Source organism: Hippopotamus amphibius, chromosome 8 (genome assembly GCF_030028045.1).
Source record: "Hippopotamus amphibius kiboko isolate mHipAmp2 chromosome 8, mHipAmp2.hap2, whole genome shotgun sequence".
Taxonomy (NCBI): domain Eukaryota; kingdom Metazoa; phylum Chordata; class Mammalia; order Artiodactyla; family Hippopotamidae; genus Hippopotamus; species Hippopotamus amphibius.
Genome location: NC_080193.1, coordinates 103,868,762 through 103,881,275, shown reverse-complemented (window position 1 = coordinate 103,881,275; position 12,514 = coordinate 103,868,762). Strand labels below are relative to the sequence as shown.

Sequence of the window (12,514 nt, the reverse complement as noted above, 5' to 3'; positions counted from 1 at the left end):
AGAAAGTTAACACACTTCAACAGTCCACCCTCCAGAGGCAACCACCTCACCACCTTTCAAGCTCAGCTGCAAAGATTGTTGTTGTTTTGTTGTGGTTTTGAATTAAATGCAAATGGTCTGGAGCCCAAGTTGGAGTATCCTAGAGGGCACTGAGGACTTCCATCTCCAGAACGTTACCTGGGTGGGAGAGCAGGAGATCGTAACTGCCCGCTCTCCTGATGTCCTGGGGCATTTTCATGAGCTACTCTGAGGAGGACCCCACGCACAAATCAGCACGGGGGTGGGAGGGATGGATTCGATTCTGGTAATTCTGATGCACTCCGCTCGGAGGCTTACAGTGCCAGGAGAGGTGAGCGTGCGTGTGCGTGTGCGTGTGTGCGTGTGCGTGTGCGCGCGCGCACGCGTGTACGCAGATTCGTCCTAAAAGACCCATGCATTTCTGACAGCCTTCTGTTCTCCGTCTCAGGGGCTGGGTGAGGCTGGAATGTTCTTGGGATCCTCCGTGTTGTTCGCCATCTATGATGCAGTGGCTGCTGCCCGCAGAGAGAGGGGGCTGACCAAGACCTTCATCCTGAGTAGCCCAGCAACCCCTGAGCTGATTAGGATGGCTTGTGTGGATCAGTTCACCGACGTGGTAAGCCTGGTGAGGGGAGGTCCCTGTCATAATCACCCCCTACGTGGACTTTCAGGTTCTTGGTGTGGCTTTGATAACCAGGGAAAAATCACAGGGCAGGTTCATCTTTTCTAATGAAAATTCTCATTCTCCCTCCACTTGCTACTTCCTATATGCTTCAAACTGCAAACACAACTGCAAAGCGAGTGACCCTCTTCAAATGACGGTTTAATGTTTCAGACCCCAAATAAAAGCACACTTAATTGAGCCAGTGCTCATAGCAAATGGACATGCTAGGTTACCTCTTTAAACATTTTGTAAGATGCAGTTAACGTGATATTTTCATTACTTCACTAACTTAGGTTAAATAGATATCAGATCAGGTCAATTCAGAAAATATGTGTTAAGCAAACTAATAAAAATAACAAATGAAAATATCAGGTCACTGGGCACACTTTGATATGCCTTGTATCACACACTAATTGAACATAGTTCAACTTTCCAGCTGCTAAAAATATATCTTGAACTATCATCAGAGGCTATTCCTATATTGAAATGCTTACTGCAGCCCTAAATGAGTCTCTGGTATAAAATTAGAGTGCACTATATGCCTTTGAAATTACAGGGCTTCTGAATAAGATGCATCTTATCCCAAACATAAGAAGTGTATGAGGATAAGGAGATTTATGACTCAAGGATTGAAAGAAGTATGAAAATTATATAATTTTAATAGGAATAAAATGGATATTGACTTGTTCTTTTTTAAAAACAATTTTTCTTCTGAATTACAACTGTTCTCATATAACAATATTTTATTAATAACTATCTTTCTTCTTTTGATCTTTTTTTAGATTCCCAGAGATGATCCTTCAACATTTACACCTTGGTCCATCCATGTGTCTTAATCCTACATTTCCCTCAGAAAATGAAAGAATACATGATTGACCTTAAAATTTTCAAACCCGAACAAAATATAGGTTGGCTCCCAACTGTCAAGGATAACTTTAGCATCTTTAAATTATTCTCTGTGGTTTAGGTCACTGCATGATTGTGCTTTAGGGTGCAAATTTTCACCAAGAGCTATAATGAAGCTTAGAGTCAAAAATTCTCCTTTCATTTGTATTATCCTGAAGATCTACAGCATCATGGTTTTAAAATATGGTGGAGTTGCCACTACCCTGTAACAATTCAAGAGAGACTGCCTGTACTTTGTTCTACAGAAATCTGCTCACCCCCAAAATCATCTACCCCGAAAACTCTTGGGATTGGATTCCCCAAAGTCAATGGTGTGCTGGTAATAACCAGCTCCCCTGGAAAAATCCAAGATTTCTAGTGTTTGCCAATTTCCACGGTGTAAATACTCCCACACTGGCCAACTCCAAGCCACTGACATGAGGTCTCTGAATGCAGAGTTGGAAGAGATGCTAGAAATCGGCTCGTGATCTCCAGCACTGCACGCCCACCACAGTCCCCAGGTTCCTGCCACTCCCATGCATCCCATTCAGATGGGGCTTAGAGAAGTAAGCCATCAGGAGCGTCCAGCTGATCCTCATCTGCCATGAGCAACATGCATGGTACAATGTCTTCCTTACCCGGGAAACGACACAGTATAGAACAGCTATCTCAAATCACTCTGGTAGCCCTTGGTTTGGCTTAGTGTCTAAAAGGTGAAGTCAGTACCACCTTTCTTTTGCCACATCAAGGTGCCACAAAATCCTCAGGGTTCTCTTTCAGTTATTTCTTAGCTATTTTACATTGCCTTTTCCTGAGCAAATGCAGTCTTATGCCAGAGAAGATGTTCAGTCCCCTGTAAGGTTTGAAAACACAAATAAACTAAATCATTTGTTGGGATTTATGTGCTAGATATGAAAGCTCTGCATTTATTAATAGTAATTTTGTGGGAGAAGAATAAGCATGTAGCAATGGTTTATGCATGTGTGAAACCATATTGGAAGAAGAGAAGGCTGGTGGTAGAAAGAAAAGGGTCACCAGTCAGCCTCTTACTCTAAGAGGAGTAGGTGTGTGTGTGTGTGTGTGTTTAAGTGTCTTTTAATTCACTCAATAATCTAGATTCTCTGGAATCCAGCCCATAAAAACTCACTGTGCCAGACAGAATAGTAAAAATAGGGTCACTGTATATTTTTCTAGCAGTAAAATAAGAAGACACATTAGTCACAAACATAAATTAATTTTAAAAGTATTATACTTCTTAGACTGTGTGGGCAAGGCCTTGATAACAGTTTTACAAAATAAGTCTGGTCACTTCAGTAGTATTTAACTTGAAGAATTGGAGTTGGAGAGGAAGAATTTATGAAAATACTGCACTATAAAGGATAGCAAGTTTCAAACATACAGTTGCTATTCTAATGCATTTAAAATTTGACAATTTATAGTACCTTAGAAACTTAATCTGCCTTACTAATTTCTAAATATCTTATTGTCTGTCTAATTTTAAATGTTCTTACAGTGATAGTTGAGCTAAAAGTGTAAGATATAACCAGTGGACTCTAAACAGTCAAGCAGCCTTCCAGTGATAAAAGCACGGGGTCATTATTAACTCTGGGCAAAACTGCTAGTGCTTGTTACTCTTGGAAACCTACCTTTGCTGTTGCTTAATTGTGGGCTCAAGAAAAGTTTGTCAGAAGAGCAATAATCATGCCACATGCTACACTTGCTGCATTTGTCCTGTCAACGTGAAGGACACACGGGGCCAAGGCTGTCTCACTTTTCTAGGACCAAAGGCTTATGATGGAACAGTTTTGTGGTGGGAAGGGATTTGATTTCTCTTAGCATCTTGACCCTGCAGACACACGCATGCTCTTGGGTTTTAGAAATGGGAAAGGTCAAAAAGAGGGACAGTTCAAAAGGGGCAAGAGGGCTTGGATATCTACGTTGTTTCTTGCACGTAGGAAACTCCTCCACACTCGATGCTTTCCATGTTGTAAATTGGCCATGTCCTGAACACATTCAGAGCTGGAGGTATCACAAGTTGAGTTTTCTTGAAGCAGGTGCTGAGACAGAGTTTAGGGAGCAGGATGTTTCTTAGGGAGCAACACCTGAGAAGGGAAGGTTGAGGAAGCAGAATTGGGCAGAGGGAGCAGTGGAGCTGATGAGGCCCCTTAAAGCATCAGGAACTCAGAGGGGAGCCCTGGAGCCAGCACTGCCTTATGGAGTTGTCCCGCTCTGGCTGAAATGGACAGTCCTGTGTATCCACGAGTGACTCAGTCACCCACATCAGGCCTGCCCGGAGAAGCTCAATCTTGTCTGCCCCGAGGCAGATCCTGAGGGCACTGACAGCTGGAGACCTGTGCTGACAACACTCCCCACTGCAGGGCAGCAAGTCCTTCCTCCATGGGGAACCGCCAGCTCACCTCCAGTTTACTGTACTAATCTACCAAAGTGATCCTTCCTGATTTGTGAGTTTATTGATATGCAAATCTTACATGGGTACAAGTAGTAATTCACACTTAGTTATACATTGGATAAATTGCCTGTATAGAAAAGAATAATTTTACATTCAAAGAAATACACAATTTACACATATATAACATTTCAATATTTTAAGTCAGTACTTGCCCCAGAAATTCCATGTTATATGTTTGCTGTAAGCTTTCCTTACTTATTCAGATGAATTTGATTAAATCCAGTTATCAGCACACTGTGCCAGATGCTGTTATTAATTACAAATAAAACCTCAGAAAAAAAAAAACCGAGGTTTTAAAACTCTTACCTGAGTTTTATTATCTGGAATTGATACTAGTTCAAGAAAATTGATTTGCTCTGAATAAATAAGTGACCTGGTAAAAGTGTTCAAGAAGATACGACTTTCTACAGTGTGCTAAAACTTGGAGCCCTGGGGCTAACAGATGTAAGAATGTAAGAAGCATTATAAGAAAGCACAGATTTATCTCCCAAAGGGAATGACTGTGTTAATTGTAATGTTTAATGTTTTCCAAAAATTACACTCAAAGAACTTTGCTCCTCAGGTCAATCAATTAATTCACTTGCTAGGAAATTCACTATAAGATACTCCCTCTTTGTCATTTATTAGACTCACATATATGATCGGATCTACTTTTAGATTTTTTTTACTGTTTCCAGTGACCTACTTGTTCCATCCTATACCAATACCATATTAATTTGAGTACTGTGGGAAGTTCTCCCTCACTCTTTTCACATTCTTCTTGTGGCCCTTCCCTAAAAACGTAGGTGGGATTCTAAATAGAATTTTATTAAATTTATATATTAATTTTAAGAGAATTGACTACTTATATTGACCTTGCATCTAAGAGCATTATACGTCATTCCACATGTAGATTTTTGTTTCATGTGTAGATCCTATACTTTTAAATTTTTTTGGTTAGAATAGAGAGCCCAGAGATAAACCCATGCACATATGGGCACCTCATCTTTGACAAAGGAGGCAAGAATATACAATGGAAAAAAGACAGCCTCTTCAATAAGTGGTGCTGGGAACATTGGACAGCTACATGTAAAAGAATGAAATTAGAACACTTCCTAACACCATACAGAAAAATAAACTCAAAATGGATCAAAGACCTAAATGGAAGGCCAGACAGTATAAAACTATTAGAGGAAAGCATAGGCAGAACACTCTATGACATAAATCAAAGCAAGATCCTTTTTGACTCACCTACTAGAATAATGGAAATAAAATCAAAAATAAACAAATGGGACCTAATGAAACTTAAAAGCTTTTGCACAGCAAAAGAAACCATAAACAAGAAGACAACCGTCAGAATGGGAGAAAATATTTGCCAATGAAGCAACTGACAAAGGATTAATCTCCAAAATATATAAGCAGTTCATGCAGCTCAATATCAAAAAAGCAACTAACCCAACCCAAAAATGGGTGGAAGACCTATATAGACATTTCTCCGAAGAAGACATGCAGATGGCTAACAAATATATGAAAAGGTGCTCAGCATCATTAATCATTAGAGAAATGCAAGTCAAAGCCACAATGAGGTATCACCTCACACCAGTCAGAATGGTCATCAACAAAAAATCTAGAAACAAATTTTGGAGAGGGTGCAGAGAAAAGGGAACGCTCCTGCCCTGTTGGTGGGAATGTAAATTGGTACAGCCACTATGGAAAACAGTATGGAGGTTCCTTAAAAAACTAAAAATAGAACTACTATATGACCCAGCAATCCCACTACTGGGCATATACCCTGAGAAAACCATAATCCAAAAAGAAACATGAACCACAATGTTCATTGCAGCACTATTCACAATAGCCAGGACATGGAAGCAACCTAAATGCCCATCAACAGAAGAATGGATAAAGAAGATGTGGCACATATATACAATGGAATATTACTCAGCCATAAAAAGGAATGAAACTGAGATATTTGTAGTGAGGCAGATGGACCTAGAATCTGTCATACAGAGCAAAGTAAGCCAGAAAGAGAAAAACAAATACCATATGCTAACTCATATATATGGAATCTTAAAAAATGGTACTGATGAACCCAATGATGGGGCAGGAATAAAGATACAGATGTAGAGAATGGACTTAAGGACATGGGGCAGGGGGGTGGGGGTTGGGGAGGGGGGTGCAAAGGGGAAGCTGGGGTGAAATAAGAGTACCATTGACATATATACACTACCAAATGTAAAATAGATAGCTAGTGGGAAGCTGCTGCATAACACAGTGAGATCAACTCAATGATGGGTGATAACTTAGAGGGCTGAGATAGGAAGGGTGGGAAGGAGTCTCGGGAGGGAGGGGATATGGGGATATACGTATAAACAGCTGATTCACTTTGTTGTACAGCAAAAGCTGACACAACAACGTAAAGCAATTATATTCCAATAAAGAACTTAAAAAAAATTTTTTTGGTTGAATTAATTTTTAAGTACTCTACGTCTTGGAACTACTGTGAATGGAAATTTTTCCACTTCCATTTTTAAGTGTGTATTTACATAATAACAAAAACTATTAGTTTTTCAACATTTATATTACATCCAATCACTAGATCAAGTTTTCCTCTCTTCCAATGTTTATATCAATTTATACAAGTTATCTCATTTTTCCATTATTTTACTACATCTATTATAACCTCTGAGGCAATGTTATTCAATTATGGTAAGAAAGGGCATCCCTAGCTAATCCTTGATTTTAATTGAATTTTTTTAAATTTTTTCCTGTAAGGATAATATTAATTACTATTTTTTGTAAGTACTGTTATTTCATTAGTTTCTTCCTATTGTCTTTGATTTAGAGTATTTCTTAGGAATGGCTGCTGAATGTTATCAAGTAACAGTAGCATCTGTGGGGGGATTGGGATGGGATGAATTGGGAGATTGGGATTGCCATATATACATTATTAACAAGAAAAAAATATCAGATTGTACAATTTAAATATATGCAATTTATTGTATGTCAGTTATATCTCAATAAAAGTTCTTTAAACAAAATAAATAAATTAAAAATTTTAAAAATAATAAAAATTAAATTCAATTTTAAAAAACTTAATAGCATCTATCAATTTGATTAGTTTTGATCCTTTTTTCTTTTTTTTTTAGCTCTTTATTGGAATATAATTGCTTTACACCATTGTGCCAATTTTTGCAGAACAACAAAGTGAATCAGCTGTATTTATACATATATTCCCATATCCTCTCCCTCCCAAGACTCCTTCCCACCCTCCCTGCCCAGCCCTCTAAGTCATCACCCATCATCGAATTGATCTCCCTGTGTTATGCAGCAGCTTCCCACTAGCTATCTATTTTACATTTGGTAGTGTATATGTCAGTGGTACTCTCTTACTTCGTCCCGGCTTCCCCTTTGCACCCCCCTCCCCAACCCCCACCCCCCTGCCCCGTGTCCTCAAGTCCATTCTCTACATCTGCACCTTCATGCTTGCCCTCCACTGGCTTTGTTGCTCCGCAGCATGTGGGATCATCCCAGACCAGGGATCGAACCCGTGTCCTCTGCACTGGTAGGTGGATTCTTAACCATTGCGCCACCAGGGAAGCCTGATCCTTTCTTTTCTTGATGTAACAAACTAAGTTAAATTTTTAAATGTGGTAAATTTCTGATATTGAATGGCATTTGTGTCCCGGAAACAAGCCTTACTTGCTGTACTATCCCTTAGTACGTTGCTGGATTCTATTTACTAATATTTTATTTAGAATTTTTGTGTTGACATTCATAAGCAGAATTATTCTACAATTTTTTGTATTGTCTGTGTTAGGTTTCACTACTAAAACTTTACTAGGCTTATAAGATGAACTGGGGATAATTTCCATTGTATATGATCTGGGAGAATTTAAATAACATTGGTATTATCTTAATAATTATGTAAAATTCATCTGTAAATACATTTGTTCCTGATGCTTTATTCAGTGATAGAGCTTTAATCTTTTCCATTCTCTCGCATAATAAATTGTCTTGTTGTTTACATTTGCCTGTTATGTCTTTGACCCATCTATATTTCATCCTTTCTTTTTCACTTTAAACATGTTTCTTAGTATATATATATATTTTTGGGGGGCGGGGGTGTCTTTTCCTAATCCAATCTGCTAGTCATTATTTTTAAGTGGTAATAGTTACTTCACTTCTATATCTTATAATTATTTAAAGTGCTTAATTTTTATATTTATTTATACATATAAAATATAGCAAATTACATAATTAATGTCATATTTATATAATTCAGACTTCCTCTTCTCTTCACCTTTTTTTTTTTTTAACTTTTTTTTTTCATTGGAGCATAGTTGTTTTACAATGTTGTGTTCCTCTTCACCTTTCTTATTGGGGTTGTTTTTTGTTTTGATCCTTCTCTTAGGTAAGGTGGTTGTTACCCTGGCAGGAATACTTAGCTCCACTGACAAGGTCTCAATTGCCTTCTCTCCTCTCGGAAACCAAACCTGCAGCTGCTCGTCTCCTGCCTGCTGGCATCCACGTGGCAGCAAGAAGTTTGATGCCCAGGCTGAGTCTCTTTCCTTCATAGAAAACTTGACCCTTCCACCTAGCACTGTGTAAGAATTCTCTTTATCCTGGGAGTTCAGACATGGTGTCGGGGACGTCCCATGTGTGTCCTTTCTCGTCCATCCAGCCTGGAACTTGAGGAGAGTTTCCAGTCTCCAGACTCAGATGTCTCTTCAGCTCACAGAAAGCGTCTTCAGGTGTTAACGGTTGCTTCTCCCTTATTGCTGTTGCCCCCTCAGCTGTCCGGCTCTTCATGCTTTCCCTCTTGCGTGTAGGCTGCAGCTCTCTCGTCTGGCCCTTCATGATTGCTGTTCCGCATGTCTTCACTCTCTGCTCCGTGTACGCGTTGTACTTTGTTTCCCAGTCGCTGACTTGGGCTTCCTGTCTCTCCAAGCCTGTGGTGGTTGCACCATTCCTCCGTGTTCCCTGATTATGGACACATCGCTCTCATCGGCCTCCATAGACTGATTGTTTGTTAGTTGGTTGGTTGGTTTTTTCCTTGAGAAAGTCTTGGGGGCAGGGGTTCTCTTAGTCACTGGGACTATGAGCAAACACTAATAGAATAGGTGGCTTACAAAGAGCAGACATTTATTTCTATAGTTCTGGAGGCCAGAAGTCCAAGATCAAGGCACGGGAGAGTTGGTGTCCAGTGAGCCACCCGCTCCCTGGCTCACAGACTGCTGTCTTCTAGCTGTATCCTCACTTGGTGGAAGAGGCAAGGGAGTTCTCTGGGGGTCTCTTTTACTTTTTAAATTTTTTATTTATTTATTTATTGGCTCTGTTGGGTCTTCGTTGCTGCACGTGGGCTTTCTCAGTTGCAGTGAGCGAGGGCTACTCTTCGCTGTGGGGCACAGGCTTCTCATTGCGGTGGCTTCTCTTATTGCAGAGCACTGGCTCTAGGCACACAGGCTTCAGTGGTTGTGGCACATGGGCTCAATAGCTGTGGCTCACGGGCTCTAGAGTGCAGGCTCAATAGTTGTGGCACACGGGGCTTAGTTGCTCCGCAGCATGTGGGATCTTCCTGGACCAGGGCACAAACCCGTATGCCCTATGTTGGCAGGCAGATTCTTAACCACTGCACCACCAGGGAAGTTCCTGGGGTCTCTTTTATAAGAAACACTAATCCCATATATGACAGTTCTGCCCTCATGACCTCATCACTTCCCAAAGCCCCCCACTTCCTAATACCATCACCTGGGGGTTAGGATTCAACGTTATGAATTTGGGGGGACACAAACATTCAGACCATAACACTCCACCCCTGCCTCCCAAAATTCATGTCCTCATCTCATATAGGCAAACTGTGAACCTAGAAATCAAACATGCTATGTGCTTTCCAAATACAGTGGTGGGACAGCTTAGGATAGACATTCCCATCCCAACAGGCAGAAACAGGAAGAAAGGGATGGCAGGTCCAGAGACGTCCAAATCCTTAAGGCTCCAGGATCATCCCCTTTGGCGAGATGCTCTACCCTCCAGGCCCACTGGGGCTACGATCTGCCTTCAGGACCCACTGGGTAATGCTCCCGCCCCCTCAGCTCTGCTGGGCAGGAATTGGGCCCAGTGCCTCGCTGGGCATTGCCCCAGTAGGGTCTGTCTGCCTCGGTCCCGCCCCAGGCTGTGCTCTGCTTGGTGGCCAGCACAGCTGCAGGTGGCTCCACCCCTCAACAGCAGGCAGAGGTAGCCACGCCCCAGCTGGTGCACTCAGCAGGCAGGTGGAGGCTGTGCAGCTCGGTGTAGCCAGAGACCCTCACCTCACCAGCCGGAGCGGGGAGTGGAGCCCACGATGTGAGCACAGAGCAGCCGCAGCCCCTCCTTTGAAATTATTCTGCCCTCCCAGGCCCTTGTACTCTTGGGCCTCTGATGGAAGGGGCAGCCCTGATGAGGGCTGCACTTCAATAATCGTTCATTCTTGAATCAAATTAACAGTTGTCCCTCCCAACAGCTCTCTTGCTGAGTGTGTTGTATTTTGAATGATGCTCTCTCTAACTCTTGGGTCTGTATGGGTTTCCAAGGGCTGCTCTAACGAATATCACACGCTGGCTGGCTTAACACAACAGAAACGTATCCTCTCACTGTTTCTGAAGGCTAGAAGTCTGAAATCAAAGTGTCGACAGGGCCTTACCTCCTCTGAGCGCTCAGGGAAGACGTCTCCCCTGTGAATCCCTAGGTTGCGGTGGTTTCAGCAATCCTTGGTGTTCCCTGGCTTATAGAGACATCACCCCAATCTTGCCTTCCATCCTCACGTGTCTGTCTTCCCTCCGTGTATGTGTGCCTGTCTCCAAATCTCCCTTTCTGTAGAAGGGACACCAGTCCACTGGATTTAGGGCCCACCCTAATCCAGTTTGATTATACCTATAAAGACCCAGTTCCAAATAAGATCACATTGGGAAATGCATGCAGTTCAGTCTCCAACAGGCCCGCTTGAATTTTTATCTGTCAGCTCACTGGGCCCCAGCCTAGCTATTGGGGTACCCTAAAAGGGCAGCAGGCTATTAAAGCCAAGTGACCCCGATCCACGCCGTGGGCTGGCCGGCAGAAGCTGGGCCGGCGCCCTACTGGGGAAGCTGCAGGCGGCTCACGGCCCTGCCGCTGCCTTGTTCCCCCTTCGTACTCCGGCCCAGACCCACCTGGACGGCCCATGTGGCTCTCCTGGCCTCCTCTTCCCATGAATGTCACACTTTCTCTCCATGCCCCACCTGCACCCCAAAGGACCAGACTCTCCTCCAGATGCACCGTTTTAAGGTGAAGATATCCAGGTTCTCCCTCAGCCTAGAACCCCACCCCTAAGGCCCAAGGCCCCACTGGCACCTCGCTTCCCACAAGCCCAGCAGCCGCCTGGCTCAGCAGAGGCCGGAAGATTGGAGCTGGGAGGAGGCAGCGAGGGGACCTCACAGTCAAAGAGGTTGAGAATGGAGGGTCTAGAATATGGACGTGTAACGGCCAACCCAAGGTCATTGAATGACCAGCCTAGGGGTCCTAAAAAGTGCCCGTGGTGGGTCTGCTTGGCAGTGTCCCACCTTTGGTTTTGAGAGCTCACGACAGAAGGCAGCCGCCAGGACACAGAAGTCGTGGCCGGCGCTTTTCCATTTACATCAGCGAGCAAGACTTGTTACAGTTTTTTTTCCCAGAATAGGTTTGTTTGAATTGTTGGGGAGGGGAGTGTCATTTCCAATATTAATTCTTTCATTGGTAACAGGGATTCTTTGATGTAACTCATAAGACCTCTTTTATAATAAACATACAAGCACCTGGGTCAATAGATGTGGCGTTTCTCTCAACCACGATGGGAACAATCCATTTAAAGTAAAGAAATTCAATCTTCCCTTTTCATTAAATTAAAAAAAAAAAAAGCAGTGAGGTTTTTTCCCATTGTCTTGAATAAAATCTGAAAAGCAGAAAAACTTAGCCCAGGCAACCTCCTGTCTTCCAGTGTGAACAACCTTTGTTCCGTCTGCACTCAGCTCCCAGAGCCCGGCAGGTTTCTGGAGGAGAGAAAACCAGAGGACTTCAGGCCTCGCCCCCAGCCCTTGGGGCTAAGCAGTAACCTTTTTAAAATTTGTTTACACGTCACAAGATATCATTCAAGCAAAAGGTTCCCTGCTGAAACATGTTGAAAAACACTTCTCTAAAGTCATTGAAGGTCAGTTTCCAGTTTCCCAGCAATGAATGTATTTAAGTACTTATGTCTTCCAATTCTAATAACTAATCCGGCATTAGTACTCTAAAACTGATCTTCTCCAGTAAATGCTTGTGTATTATATTGACACTAAAGGAGTCATTTCCTATAAATGTTGAAACTCCATGACTCATGCTTTTTGTGGCAGCATCCGTGATGCTGTAAATGAGAATCGTGTGCTTTTTGCAGTCATTGGCTGCTCTGTTTTAAAGGGCAGAGAGAGGAAGGTGCAGTGTGAGACCTACAGTCCCTGTGGTTCCCC

General features: G+C 42.5%; 1 protein-coding gene across 6 annotated transcripts in view; it reads left to right on the top strand.

Moving 5' to 3' along the window:
- LOC130859640 (aldehyde oxidase 4-like) overlaps positions 1 to 2,464 on the top strand; it is a 77,597-nt gene extending 75,133 nt beyond the window's left edge. For all 6 annotated transcript variants that reach the window (XM_057747224.1, XM_057747225.1, XM_057747223.1 and 3 more), the window contains 2 exons: positions 467 to 634; positions 1,465 to 2,464. In XM_057747224.1, coding sequence (XP_057603207.1) covers positions 467 to 634; positions 1,465 to 1,518 — 222 coding nt within the window. In that variant the 3' untranslated portion in view covers positions 1,519 to 2,464. The remainder of the gene's footprint in view (positions 1 to 466; positions 635 to 1,464) is intronic.
- Positions 2,465 to 12,514: the final 10,050 nt, after the last annotated feature.